The sequence below is a fragment of the Neodiprion pinetum genome, chromosome 1 (assembly GCF_021155775.2).
Source record: "Neodiprion pinetum isolate iyNeoPine1 chromosome 1, iyNeoPine1.2, whole genome shotgun sequence".
Lineage (NCBI taxonomy): Eukaryota > Metazoa > Arthropoda > Insecta > Hymenoptera > Diprionidae > Neodiprion > Neodiprion pinetum.
In genome coordinates this window covers 22,617,020-22,632,603 of record NC_060232.1, presented here as the reverse complement: position 1 = coordinate 22,632,603, position 15,584 = coordinate 22,617,020, and the positions used below count along the sequence as shown (strand labels likewise).

General features: G+C 36.8%; 1 protein-coding gene across 3 annotated transcripts in view; it reads right to left on the bottom strand.

Annotated features, from left to right (window-relative positions):
• The window catches only part of Dip-B (Dipeptidase B), a 47,789-nt gene that overhangs the window by 18,152 nt on the left and 14,053 nt on the right, over positions 1–15,584 (bottom strand). For all 3 annotated transcript variants that reach the window (XM_046625303.2, XM_046625388.2, XM_069133277.1), the window contains 2 exons: positions 8,691–8,972; positions 4,060–4,168 (listed from right to left, as the gene is read on the bottom strand). In XM_046625303.2, the coding sequence (XP_046481259.1) occupies positions 4,060–4,168; positions 8,691–8,972 (391 nt within the window). The remainder of the gene's footprint in view (positions 1–4,059; positions 4,169–8,690; positions 8,973–15,584) is intronic.

Genomic DNA, 15,584 nt, shown 5'->3' with positions numbered 1-15,584 from the left:
GCAAATATCCAGGACTTAAGTCGAAGCGCGTCTATTATCATATAAAATCGATACGAAAACGCGCGCTGTCGGATCTGCACGTCAGGCGCAAAGTGGACCACCGCAATAGTCGACGCAAACCACCGTCGCCTTCCCTCATTCACCGCGATGCACTTCGGAGGGTATTTTATCTCACTCAACTTTGACGCGAAAAGGGACGGAAAATTGTTTAAGAAAATTTTAAGACATTGTGACAAGGATTATCACATGATTTGATTGAATCAGAAGCTCACGGTATACGGTAGCAGTGATCGCTCAACGCGATTATTATTAAATTAATTCAAAACAGTTAGGATTGAATAAATTGATTTCGTATCATGGAATCCAATCTCGCGCTCGTTATATTTCTTGTTCGATACAAGGTTGAGCGGATTTCAGAAGATTGATGCTTGTCAACTTATCGTGACAGGTTATAATTTTGAAGAAATGTCAACGTTTTGGGAAAAATACGTGATCAAATAGAACAAATCAAGTAAGCTACCGCTGAAATGATTAAAGATATAGGTCGATTATCTCAAAGAAAAAAATAAAATAAACCGTATTTCGAATTTATTACAAAAAATAACGACGTTGAAGTTCGTAACTTTGATATAACAAATACATGTACAACATTTTGTGAAATAAAAATCATTTTCGTGTAAAATGAAATCATTTGTAGTCATTTTTTATTCACAAAACGGTGTCTTTTTTGTTCGATGATTTGTAGTGCTATCATGACCAACTTTTATCTTGCCGTTGAATTTGATTATCATATCTTAATATTTGTTGCGATTCAATCATTGCAGAACAATAGTCAAGTTCGTGTAGTTACTTTTCTTTTGTTTTCCAACAATCGAATGTTATAGAAGTTATTGACATAAGATAGACTTATTTACAACATCCGAATACGATAATAATATGAGGAAACATGGTAAGTAACAAATTTTTATGAAATTTAACCCCTGTTCTGAGAGACTAATTTTATCATTTTTCGAATTAGAGGGATTCACTGATTTTCAAACAATTCATAATTTAGTCATGAAGATATCGAATGGGGTGTATAATTTTATTCAACGTGATGCAAATAGCATTATGGTGCACTCAGCATACATTACTAATTCAAGTATTTAAATCATCTGAAAAAATAATTTGACCCCTGGTAGAGTGAATTCGAATGAATTTAATAGTATTCCAAGAGCTGATAACGAATTTGGGGAAGGTATTTCAGGCAATTTGAAATTATACGAAACATTACCATATCATTCTTATTGAATCTGAAATCGAGAGTAAGAAAAGGTGTTTGCGGTTACTTATCTACTGTGCATCTTACGACATTAGAAAAAAAGAATAACAAAAAATCTGATTTAGGCTTTCTGGAATTTTTTTAATTTCATAATCTAGCCTTTAAGGAATCCAGAATCGAAAATCCCAGACTATTTGGACGGTTTTCAAGTATGACCGAACTGCCCCGAATATGTTTTATTAATATAGCCAAAAAATGTACTTTAGGCACTCTGAAATTCTTACAGCAGATTTATTAATTAATATTGTGTAATAATAATATAATATTATTAATATAAAGATTTTAAATGAGTGTGACAAAAAAGTTATATGCTGCGCATAACCGCAAACGCCCTTCCCGACCCTCAATTCCAGATTCACTGACATTGATATAGTACCTTTTTTTTAATTTTAAAGTATCTAAAATACCTCACTCAAATTCGTCATCAGCTCTCCGACTATAGGTTTTTACCAATTTGGAAGCGATTTGAAATGAAGCATATACGATATCTAACGATAAGTCTTTGTGTATAATTTCAGTATTGCCAATGTTTGCATTTTTTAAAGCTCACGATTGGAATAATTCTACAAAATACTCGATGTACGAAAATCTGAAAGTGAAACGAACAATAACGATCGCTTTTCGGCTAACCTTGGTAAAATACAAAATCATAAACAGTCTCGCTGTTTAACCTCAATAGATCAGCTCGAATTAAAGTCACGTACGTCCAAATAGACCCGAATGCCTAAAGCTGCCCCAATAGGTATGTATATCGTATACAAAGTACACGGGAAATCCCCTAGCTTATTAATGTCGAAGGTTTGCAAGCGTTTGCCGCTCAAGTTCGAGCTTAAGCTAATCCCGCGAACTCGGTTCTATATATAATTACGATTTATAGCGCAAATACGAGCCGGAGAAATCGCCGCCGCACACCGTTGACGGTTTACTCGCGAAGCAAGCACCGCCACGGGTGGTACAAATTGCGAAGTTTATTTTCATTTCTGCAAAAGGCAATAGCACGCCAAACCTTTGACGTAGAACCTATTATATTATACAAACGTTTCCAGCTTTCGTTATACGAGTCAAACGCGATTGTTATTTTTACTACGGAATAACGGATTCACAATTTATAGACTGACTAAACAGGTGGTGTTTGATTCCAATAATACTACGCTGAGAAAAATTTCATTTTTTATAAAATTCAGTGAAACAGGTATCGTTAAAAAAACTGTTTGAATATTGTTGGTATTACGAAAAACGAGTACACGTAACCGTTTTGCGCTATTGTCGATCCTTTTTTCGTAATTGCAACGCAAAATCAGTTTGTTAGGTTTACTGTACTTTTTTAGTAACATAAGGCTTGAACGTCAATTGATTGCTGTATAAGTATTAAAACAGTGATCGTAATGAGAAAGAATAGTGACGGATACTAGACTTTCCGGTAACAGCTAGAAAACTAATTTTCATTTTCTACCTAGAACTATATTTTTCGATTGTGGTAAAAAAATGAAAATAGTTAAGGACGGAGCGGTAACTGGAACTAAAAATTTCTCTCAGTGTATAAATCGTGATTTTTCACTTTCCTAAATCCGACTCGTTTAATGATTTTTAGTTTTGGTAACCTGTGTTTGCTGTTAAGACCTGACAGGTTGCCAAGTTTCAAATAACTAGAACAGTCCATTCTTTGCCTAATCGTAAGCTACAATGGATGTTCTCCTTTTTAGCAGATTGCAAAGCTATATGTTGGAACTATCACATGACCGCACATTTGTAAAGAAAAGAACGATCGGCCTGCATGTAGTGTTAAGCAGGTAAAAGTCTCTCGTTTTCTCAACAAATGCGTCCAATTTTTTTTCGTGGCACACTAACGAGGAACTCTTCGAACTCGTCGCAGCTCATGTAAGTTGTAGAATATTGAAAACTAGAAGTCGCGTATTTTTTTTTTCGGCGAAAACATGGTTCAAAGGGGAAAAACGACTTCCAAAAATGAGCGTCCAACGGGTTGCTTTCTTGATACGTTTGATGTATTTGAATAAAATCAATGCTGAAGTGTTTCATTAATCAATAGAAACATTTCCAAAAGTAAGAAACCACCGCATTGGATACATATCTTTGAGAGCCATTTTCATCCCTTTAAAACGTTTTTCCGCCGATGAAGAAGATAAAAAGTGTGTCATTTGATTTTCAATGTTCTACAACATAAATGAGCTGCAACGCAAGCGGAATAGGACACCAAACTGATGTTTCTTGTCAGAGACATGAATGACAAAATGCAATATTGTAGAGTTAAAAAAGCTGTCTTTCCCTTCAACAATTTTCGTACAATGTGCCAAACCCTGTTGCGGAGACATTTTTTTCCATCACGTTATCTTGGGCATTTGACTGTATTAGACATCATACATAATATATATTCGAAATTATCGCGTCTTTATTAGTATACAGGGAATAAGAACCTGTGAATTATTCATAACCCGCGTCCCCGTTTGTATCCATACATAAATACCTAATAATGTTCGATTTGTGAAGATTTCCTGAAATTTCTCTGCAAATTTAAAATACGTGGATGCTGACATAGTTGTTGTAAAGAAATGAAGAATGGGAATTTTCACGATCCGGAAATGGTAAAGTCCGGCATGATGACCGAATTTAAGTATCGAAGATGTGAAATCTTGACGGCAATCTGGCAGATATTTTCTCAGAATTTGATAAATACACGCAAAATACAAAGAGAATCGGAAATAAAAAAGTTTATCGCTTACCACGTAGAGGCCTTCCAAGGCTCCGAGAAGTGTGACAAGTTCCACGTTGTCGAATCGGATATCCGGGAGCAATACAAGAAGGGGACATCGGACGCCAGCTTTCAGCGCTCTGTGGAAAGAATACAGTTGAAAAAAGTAAAGAAAAAAAGATCTATGAAGTGCGGAAATCGGGTAGTGGTCAAAAAGTAGAATCACCAAACAACAAAAGGGTTCAAATTCTTCAAACAGTCGAAAATCTATCACAGTATGTCAAAATAGAGAAATGCAACGTATTGTATGAATGTCGATGCGTAGAATGATCGAAGTATAAAAAGCGAAGAATGAGAATTTATTGACCCAAAACATAGCGTCATCAGAATTTTCATTTTCTGTACTATAACTTTATATATTCTGACTTTGCTATACTTCGACTTTACATGTTTAGAAATTCTATGAAATCATTTCCACGTCTTGGAATGTTCCAATATATTCAGACCCTTTTATTACACAGCCATTCTACTTTTTGACCCCATACTCGCCAAAAATTTAAAAAAAGGACTGGCGTGTTGCAGCCGATGGGTAAAAGCTGCGCGATAAAAATCGTTCGTAATTAGTGAATCAAGAGGAAGGATTCGCCGCTGAGGCTGTTCGTCCAGTCAAAATAGGTCTGAATTAAAAATATTGGAATATGGCTGCATTTTGGTGTATAAAGGTTTTCGACCCTCAGAAACACAAACCTGAAGTCATTTTTGAGCTGCACAGACGGCCTTGCGAGAATACAGTAAAAGTTGACGTTTTTTGCATTTTCCTCAGAAATTGTTACCGGTAAATGAAAAATGACTTGACTGTCGTGCAGAGCGGAAAATTTTACGTCAAATTATGTCCTCACATTGTCGGAAATGGAGTCGGATTAATAAATTAAGAAAAAAGAAATTCTACTTATCGACGGCATCTGGGGAATTTTTATGAAATAACTTTTTTTTTTTTAATCTGTCAATTCGACTCCGCTTCTGACATATAAGGACATAATTCGATGCAAAATTGTCAGCTCTATACAATGGTCAAGTCATTTTTCATCTATAGATTGCAGTTTTTGAGGAAAACGCAAAGAACTTGAAATTTTGTGGTTTTCTCGGAACGCCGACCGTGCAGTTAAAAAGTGACTTGAGATTTGAGTACTGGAGGCTTGAGAAAAACGCAAAAATGCAGCCACTTCGCGAATATTTTTAATTAAGACCCATTTTGACTGGACTGCGAGAGCCGGCGTACGATTACAGGGGAGTGAGACGGGAGTCCGTGTAATAAAATCCAAAGAATACGACGATATCTTCGTTGGTATGAAGTATACATATACTGTATATGTATAATACATAATATGCCATGCCAGGAGCAGCGGCTGTCGGGCGCTTGGCTCCCGCAAGGATTCAGGTTTGATAATTTATGGAACTGGAGAAGATCTTCAAGTTTAAGCTTCGTGTCGTTCCGAGTCACCCCCACTCGACCAAGGTAGGTACACGATTCCACGTCTAGATACAGGTGAGCTGGCACATGCACATGCCGAAGAAGATACGACTCCACTCGCTATCTCTTGTCTTCCGCTTTCCGTCTTTCCTGCAGCTCGGCTTCCTCGTGAAGATGGACCAGGGAGCGCGGGGGATGGAAAGTACATACACATATAGATGTACATATATGCCTATATACCGGGAATGATAAGGAGGTAGTTAGAACGAAACTATATGGGGGAGTCGACTTGAACGGCGAAGCGTTCCTGGCATATTTATTAGCCCGCTGCAGTCCGAGCTGGGAAACGTCGTTAAAATATAAATACGACTAGATCCTATCCTGAGAAATATCCGCTATTAGGTGAGACAGACTAAGGTGGTGTATGAAGCAAGATTATCTACCCCACTTTGTTTGTCTGATGACTTTCGGAATGGCCACACACCTGGAAAACCTGGAAATGTCAGGGGATTTCTAATTTGGTCATGGAAAACTGAAAATATCAGTTTCTTATCATGGGAATTAGAAACGATTTTTTGAGGTAACAAGTTTACTTTTTTTCGTCGAGAAAACGAATTGGCTTAAACTAACTCTTTTGTAGATTATATTTTTCTTAGATTCGAATTGAATTTGAACCGAATATAGAGCTAATAAGCTGAATGATTAAGATTTCAGTAACTTACTAGAACTGGGAAAATGTCAGGAAAAACTGGGTTTTAGATCCTGGAAAACTTAGAGATGTCATGTAATTTTTTTCCCAAAAATTGGTGGCCATCCTGGACATTATACCTAAAGTCCCGAGTTCTTTACGCTAAGTTGTTGGTTTTGCGAAATTTTAATGGTCTTACACGCTTACCCGTGACATAGAATTACTTGCGATGGAAAATTGTAATGTAGAACAAACATCCAATTTGAATAATCTTCAAATCTGTTATATACGTCGATACTTATACTTTTTTTGAAAACTGTACCTAATATTTGAAGCATGAAATAAAAAAGTTTGACCAATAAGGACGCATATCTTATCTGCAATTATGATCGTTATACATCTGAGAACCAACATGCGAGATTTCCGATTTATTCACTATCAAAAAGTTTAATATCGTGAAAAAATAGAAGTCAAACAGAGTGGAGAGAAGACTTTAAATCGATCCCAACTGTTGCCGCAACCCTTCATTTTTGAGGTGCGCTGCCTCATGTTAAACGAAAAGAAGAAATTGCGTTCAAGTTGGAGTTTAATCTTGGAATTCCAGAAATCTGCGATTTTTGATAGTATATTTTCAAATTTTTCGACCAGACTCAAAGTAAGCACGATCCTTGACAATTAAAACATAATTGACTTGAAAGCCAGAGTAGTTTGTCTGAAAAATTGTAATTTCACGATGACTACATCGATCAATTGAAATTTGTGCTCGAAATTCTAACCGTTTTCGAATTCATGTCACTCATTTTTCGTTATCAGTCCGACGTACTGATTCAGTCGCCAATTATTACGACGTGACTGAATCTGTTTTTACCCCGCACACCGAAGCTAACTATACTCGTCCACTTGAAACACGTAACCAAAATACGCTTATGAAACTTCAGAGAAAATAGTTTTGTGTCAACAAAAATCAATGTGCATTATATTAGAAAGAAAATGTAGGATGAAGGAAATTTGTGTACTCAATTTTCAAATAAGTAGTTGAAAGAGATTCGAGATTGATGTTGATCCTAAGTTTCGTCTTCCGACTGTTTTAGTGTTGTGGCTCAGTTTAATTAAAATTAGTCAAACCAACAGAATTCTTGATCGTTTCGCGGGATGTTTATCAACTGGTATAAGAGTGAATAGCTAAAGAGTGAAGTTAACCCCTTAGTCAATTTGTCAAGCGATAAATTGACAACAACTCCCAATTGTATTTTCACGCTGAAAATATATAAAGGAAGTGAGAGAAGCTTTAGTATGAGTATAAATCAAACCTTGAAAAAATTTGAAAAAGAGATGACGTACCGGCAAAAATCAACTGTCAAAGGTGATAAATAATATTCAGCGCAAAATAATCAATCAATTCATGAGCTCAACTTCGTGAAGTCAATATAATAATGGGTAGTTATCAGATCGTGAATTTGCAACATTAGGACTATCTGAAATTCGGTGAACCGTAATTTAAATAATGTCTTATTATAACTTCAACCTCGCATATAATTTTGACCAACTACTCCTGCATGACTGCATTGGCAATGATTTGTGATACGACTCGACACTGGTTTCACGAAACTGGATGTACCTGTCTTCTGACATCTTTGATCCATATTGTTGTAGCTGTAGCAAGAATATCGTGCTATGCATCTGTAATTTGTGTAACAGTACGACGTACTCTTTGCGTAACTTTGAGAATCCATCAATTCTTGCGGAAGATAAAATGAAACATTGCTTATACCTTCAGTTCACTCCGCACCTTCCTTTATATACACAATACAGACGAACAAGGGAGGATATTTGCTGTGTGGATACGGTGGGCATGGAGCGTCTAAAGTGGTCAGCATAGTTCGCCAGTAATCAATCACCTCTCGCGAAACTTCGTGAAGGATGTTGAGAGTTGAGGAGAGTTAACATGCCTACATTTATACAACTAACTACCTATCCACCTTCCCAGTTTGCGTATATTCACAATGTACCAAGTGAAGTGGCGCCAATAGTTTGACTACTTGTACAGCGGCTTTCATTATTTACCGGTGCTAAAATCGTAATCTTATGGTCAGCTAGGTCAATTCTTCCGCCCAAGCCCTAAAAATCTTTTCATCACTTCTGCACAATTTTTCGCAAACGTATATAGGGTCAGTTTTTTTTAAATCAAAATTGAAGGTATTGTATTCTGTGAAAAAACAAATCTTTAGCCGATTTTCGTTGGAAAACAGCATGATTATAGAGATAAGACAAACCCGAAATTAGATTCATAAGTTCACAGAAAGCTGTACTATTGTATTGTGTGCATTATTCTCAATGGTTTTCTTACCAAAACGGTTGAGTTCAAAAGTCCAGAAGAAATCACGAAAGGTTATCTCGACTTTGCAGTTTGCATAAGATGTTGTTAGTCGAAAAAGTGACTGAGTTGGCAAAGACAGTCTCACATATGAGCGACGTGATTAAGAGTTCCAGACTTTTCACAAACCTTTTGACCCCCTCGGTAGCAGCCTCGGCGAAACTTCGTACGTCATGGTAGTCCATATTGAGTGGACCCGTCGGACTGTAGATCAGCCTTTTCGCTGGAAGGTTGATTGGCAGTACGGCACCGATAATCCCCAGGGCTGAGTCGATCTGGGCAGCACAGTAGAGAACAGTCTTGAAGGGCTCCGGCTCGTCGAAGCCCGGGGCGCTTCCTGAGACTAGGATGATGCCGTCGTAGTCGCAGCTGCAGAGATTTACCTCGATCTTTAGCTGACAGGGCATCCATCTGAAACAGTCGACGGAAACGGCGTAAGTTTAATTTTATATTAAATTAAGAAGAAACTTTGCCCAGGCTGAACCGGCTCGAAAATTGGAAGTTTGTATATACGTGTGTGTCTATATATATATATATATATATATATATATATATATATATATATATATATATATATATATATATACTATACTGTATATGTATGTATATACATACAGCGTAAAGTAACCTACCATCGAAAATGAGGTTCTCGAAACTTTATAACACCTTTAAAACAGAAGCCATTAGCTTTTCTTCGTTTCTTTATACCTATAGGTACTTGGATATTTTTTCGAGTTTCCAACGCGTTGGTTCGCGTAAGTTATGATCGATTCTGAGCGAAGTGGAAAGACTGCGGGATTTAACCCCCCTCCCCCTCTCTCTCTCTCACTCTCTCCCACTGCACCCCTTTTTCCTTCATCCCATCAACGTTTGGCTGGCTACAAACGTCCGTATTTCTCTCGGGACATTATCCGTACCCATAATGCACCCGTAATTCACCAATTTTTCTTTCTCTCTGAGCATTGTCCAGTCTGACAACCTGCAGGAGTAGAACTAGAGAGCCACAACTATCAATCATTTTGATGAGACAGCAGATTTCGTTAACATTACTTCTGGCAACCACGTTGGAAAATCTTTTTTTTTTCGACACTTCGGACACAAGTTCTACTTCAACGACGTCCAACGTATAAGAATTTCGAAAATTCAGTTTTCAATGTTATGATTCACATTTCAACGAGCTTCGCAGATACGGACGAAATTTCTTTCGTGAAACTGAAGAGATACGTCATCGTTTTCCACAATTGTTCTCCTTTTACAATTGACTGACAATAAACGAGTCCGAAGCTACCAGCCAGACGTCTCTAATTTTCGTTCGAATAAGGTAGTGAAGTTGGGAATCAAAATTTTGTGAAACACTTTCAATCTCCAATACTTCTGTAAAATTATGAGGATAAAACTAAATTGCATCTTTCTAATTCCAAAAAGCTTAAAAAGTTTGGCTGCTAACTTTGGCCGCTAGCTCAGCTTCATGACAATAAAATTTATTTGGGATTGACAGTGAAAGGGAATGATGGAAACGAATAAAATGAAAATGGCACTCTTTTCATACTGTCATTCATAGAATAAATGACACTGTAGCATAGTGGACAAAATGTAGCCTAGAGGTGATTACGGGTAAATCCCGAATACGCAGGAGCATTTGTTTCAGTATCTAGTTATTCGAGGAATCTGTCACTCAAGTATCGATACAAGGGTCTTTTGGTACGATGTCAACATGGGAATGGAAAGCGTGATCCATTCTGCCAACCATTCTGAAATCATCCACGGAAATATGAAACCCCCTATAACTCGACACAGACTTCTGAACTTGCACAAGACCAAATCTCACAAATAGACGGCTGAATATACCGTCGATGTTGTTCATCGATGTATCCAGTGGCGGGCAAACTGATTGCGATTATCTACACTGTAACAATGACCTGGACTTGGGTACAGAGGTTGAAAAGTTTAGGGGTATCAGACACGTACTGTTTGTGGCCTTTCATCCAACATCAAATATCAGTTAAAGTTAGGAGAAAAAAATAAACGATGAAAGCTGTCTCGCAATTACTGCCTGATTGAACCAGTTGCTCGTCAACTGTTTTCATTTTTAATATCTTTCAAGGTTCAAACGTCAAAACCATCAATTTTATTCAGCATAACATAAATGCAGTTTACGCAGTCGAAACGTATAATTTGAAACGGAGTTTACGCGATCTATCATGTCATTGCGTAAATGTGTATAAATTTTTGAGCAGCTGTTAATAGATGAAGAACTACAGGGGACTGCAATTTTTTATCAATCAATTTTCAGCAACACAAATCACCATTCAAAATACGACAATGGGAGGATTTCCTCGAAAACTGATCGTGAAATCGACTGACACGCAAACCGACCATATCAATACCGATTGCTGAATATTTGGCGGTCACTAGAAACAGGAAAAAAGCTAAAAGCATGAAGAACAAGGGTGACATTAATGATCAATGTCCATTACCACTTGAAACAATAATTTTACTCAAACCTACTTTCTATCCGACGATAATCATTGTCGACTATGGCGGTATCATCATGAATTTTGAATAACTCAGCATGTTCATGCAAAAAATGATTCCAATCATTAGATACAGAATCACAGTTTTGACGTTGGAAACGAAAATAAAACAGGCGAGTGAGCGTTTACTTGGGAATCACTTGGAAATTATCGGCGATCTGCACTTGATTACAGATGTTAAAGGAAAGCCCGAAATCCATTAATTTTCAACCGATTTCTCGTGTGAATATCTCTGCTAAAAAACTGGTCAGTTGACTTCGCTGTCTCTGTGGCGAGGCATAATCCTGACGATATGTCACAGAGACGAATCACGTGTCGCGTGATTACGACGATGTTCGTATGCTTTTCCACTCTTCCGCGCTCTACCTCAATTTGAAAGAATCTCATTAATTTTCTTCGATAATATCTTTTAGATAGGGAATTGGGGATTGAAAGAGGACGGAGGGGCGAGGCGTAAGCCATTAGGACGACTGAGAAGCAATCAGAAAGTTTTCTGTGTGACGGGCGACTGGTGGCGGTGTATAAGGGATGACGGGAAGAGGGAAGAGGGAAGAGGGAAGTGCGAGAGGACGAACGGTCGACGTCGGGACGCCAGGACGAGGTTGAAACTTATGGAGCCGAGCTGAGTCGGTCCTCAGTTCCGACAGCCGCGGACAGGTTGGGTTAAGAAGGGATCAATTATGCTCTATCCAAAGAATCTCCCAAGCATCAACGGAAGGACCTCTTCCTTCGTACTCTGGAGCTTCCACTCCAGTCTTTTCATTTCTGACGAATACGACATCCTGGGAGCGGACGTCGTTATGAAACCCAGACGTAGAAAGAATTCGGCTTCCGGCGATAAATAAATGGAATTATATGAAAAACGGCGTGTCATGATGAATGTTTTGGTAGCATCAAAATTTTACACATTTCCGGATGGTTGATTCATTCGTAAATCATGAGTCGTCTTAGCGGTAATTTTGTTTTACGGAACTTAAGAATTTATTTACCGTTGACAAAAGGATATTTGGATATGGCGAAATAAATGTTTTTTTTTTTTATTATTATCAAATTTAAGTCAAACCAAATAACGATCGATAGAAATTTGTTAATATTTCATATTTGGCTCAACTCAAATTTGACAATAACAACGAATCATTTATTTCGCAATATCCAAATATACGTTTGTTGACAGTAAATAAACTTTTTTTTCTCACTTTTTTGTCTGTTGTCAGTGTATTATCTCCGGGCGGTTGTTCAGGGTTATTGATTGATATTGAGCAAGTACTGAAATAAAGTTGGACAATTAACCGGCTGACTGGTAGGTACGAGTTATTCCAGTTTTCGTGCCAAAACTGATAGCCGCACACAACCGACCAAATTACGCTAAAATTAGTACCCAGGGTTTTCTTGGGTCCCTAATTTCATTTCAGAACAGTTTTTTTTTTTAGTTTGCCACCCCCTCAAGACGAAAATAGGGGTGCGTTGGGGTCAATTTTCAGTTTTATTATGAAATTTGTTGTTATATTCAAATTAGAAATTTGGTATACTTGTTGGAGTTTTCGGAGTCGCCGATTCCATTGCAAAAGTCATTTTTTTTGAACCTCCGCCCCCCTGAGGGTGAAAAATGATTCCCAACATGTCAAGAGACTAGTCATGGATTTACTTTACTCCTTAGTTCACCGTATATTTGCATCAGGCCGGCATTAATGAGAAAACTGGTTAGTTGGCTAGTTTTAGCTTAAATTATAGATTTAGGTATCCAGTTTTATGTAGACTATAGCTGAGTTTTCATTACTTTATGATTATTTTGTTCTTTTATATTTCAATTTTGTATTCGTAGTCAGCGACCCAAAAAACATCCGAGTGATGATTTTTAGACTAGCCGCCTAATTTTCCAAAAGTTTTAAGTATCGTCGTCGGCATTTCGAGTCCTCCATTTTGCAATTCTTCAATCTTCATAACCGATGATTCATCATCACCGATCCCAAAACCCCCGAGTAACCAGTTTCAAAAGACTTATTCCACTCTTGACTTTTTGGTATAAGGGTGCTGAAGCCTAGTCGTAATTACCGGTATTTGAAGCCGCCATTTTTGATCCCTGATATTGAGTTTTTAATTCTGCATTCAAATATGAATTTAGCGACCCCCAGAACGGTAGTGTACCAATTTTCTTCTAAATTTATTGAGGAATATCAGCCTTATTAAAAATGTACATATATGATGCATTAATTACTAGTTGTGCATTTTTTTCTGTACACATACGTTCCATTACCAGTCAAACGGTTAAGGGGAAGATCCACGCCGGCAAATCAAAAGAAACGTATTCTATTTTTTTCGGTTGTAATTAAAAAAAAAGTATTCAAAATCCCAATCAAGACATCGTACGAAATGCTTTTCTGGTCATGCTTCTTCAGAAATAATTAGATGAATAAGTGTAAGAAAAGTGGAATCTTTTTGATACTTGTTTCATTTTGGAAAAATGCATTATATCCTAAAATTTCAAAGATTGGAATCTAAATATTTTTTAACATTATCTTAGAAGCATTTTCAATTTTTAGCAATTGACGGTTTGAAATTGTCTATACAATTTTTTTTGCTTTCACGCAAGTTGAAATGAAGCATGTAACCCGCTTTCAGTATTTAAAAACTGCACCTGAGGTAGATCGAATGTAATTTTAATGAAATATTATTCTGTTGTTGCATAAAAAAAATTCGGAAGTCATCGAATCGATTTACTAGAACCAGGTTGTTGTGAAAAAAATCACAATACTTAGTCTTATATTTAATGTTCATAACTTGTTCAAGATACTCAGTAGCGTCTCGCGCCAAGTACATTGAAAGAAAAAAAAAAAGAAGAAAAAACAGAATTGAAGGAAAAAAAGTCAGAGATAATTTTGAAAAGTTTGTGAATGTAAGAAATAATGATCAACAAATAAGTAGCATCTAAACCGATTCGTATCTACAATGCACAAAATAATGTGATGCACAAATCGTAACTAGTCGCTTTGTTTTCTCAAACAACGAAGCCTCCACTCTTAAGGTATTAAAGCTAAGTTTTTGGAATAATCATAATAATCAATAAAAAAATGCGATCTGAAACGTGCATGTGAAAAATTAATCAGTTCCTTCTTACATGAAAGAAGACTTGCTCATCAGGCAGGCATGAAAAAATTTATTTGTCTAATAAAATAAATCTATACTTCTAGATTGGCATAAGAAAATGTGTGTATTAAAGAACAGCATGCTTCGTGATATGTATTTTTATTTTCTGTCACTAATTATATATTATGCGATGAGACGATGACAGAACTTAAGAAAAACAGTTATGTTAAGCTTTAGAGTGTCGGCATTTTTCCCTTGAAATTCAATATTTTTGAGATGTATGATTTATGTGTATAAATAGTAAACACGTCTAGGAGTTTTATTGATATTGAATTGACAAAAATATGCCAATTTGCAAACTTGAGACCTGTGCTAACTGATTGAAAACTAAAAAGTTGTACGTCCAGCAAAGTTATTCCTCCAATTTCTGTTCGTTAGTTTATCATGAGGGTTACAAATTTTTATTTGAATCAATATTTTAACAACAATCGTGGTCTGGATATATTCGTCGAGCTGTAACCGTGAGTGAAAATATGTGTGAAATATATAATCCCGCGTCTTATGTTATTCTATTTTCACATCAAAAGCATGGTTAAAGGTGAACGTCTCGAGAAGCAAGATGTACATGAAGTTCTAACCAAGATATTGAGATTCCCGGATAAATATTTGAAGAATTATTGGAACATGGCTAGCTTGAAACTTTGCAATTAAGCTCGATCGAACAAAACTTCAGGTACATGAGGCGAGACACGCAGCACTGAGTGCTCAATGTATGGAACATAGCGACGAGGAAAATGACGAAATCACTAGGTACGTCGTACTAAGTATAATTGATTTTCCCATAACGCTTTGAACAAGTGGAAAATTACCAGAAAAGAACTATTACTGTCTAGTTACAACACTACGGAAAATTCTTGGATACTGGAAAACCTTACAAATCAGTCATTATCATTATAGACTACACTAATTTGGTTTGATAAGGCTAGACGCATAGCTAATGGTTCCGAAGCCTAAGATTATTCGTGGGGCAGCGAGCAGAAAATTTGCAAAAATTGCAAATCAAGTGAACTTTCTGAGAGGCCCCGAGGGTGGCGTACTGTCAGATTTGCTCGCTCCAAGGACGCGTTCATTTATCTTGGGCACTGCGAGGATCATTCTTCATTTACTATAAAGACCCGTCAAATACTACTGGCTCTGAATTTTTCATTTCGTCCCTAATTGTTTATTGTTCCTGTTGATTATCTGATTTCACGGATATCTAAGTTACGTACTTGGCAATAAGGATTGATTTTTATATTTTTTGCACGTAAAGGTAATTTTGCTGGTATTCATTTACATATTTGGGAAAACGAATTTTTCGGGATTGTTATTTTGGTGGTTTCTAATCTACGCAGTGAATTTTTGC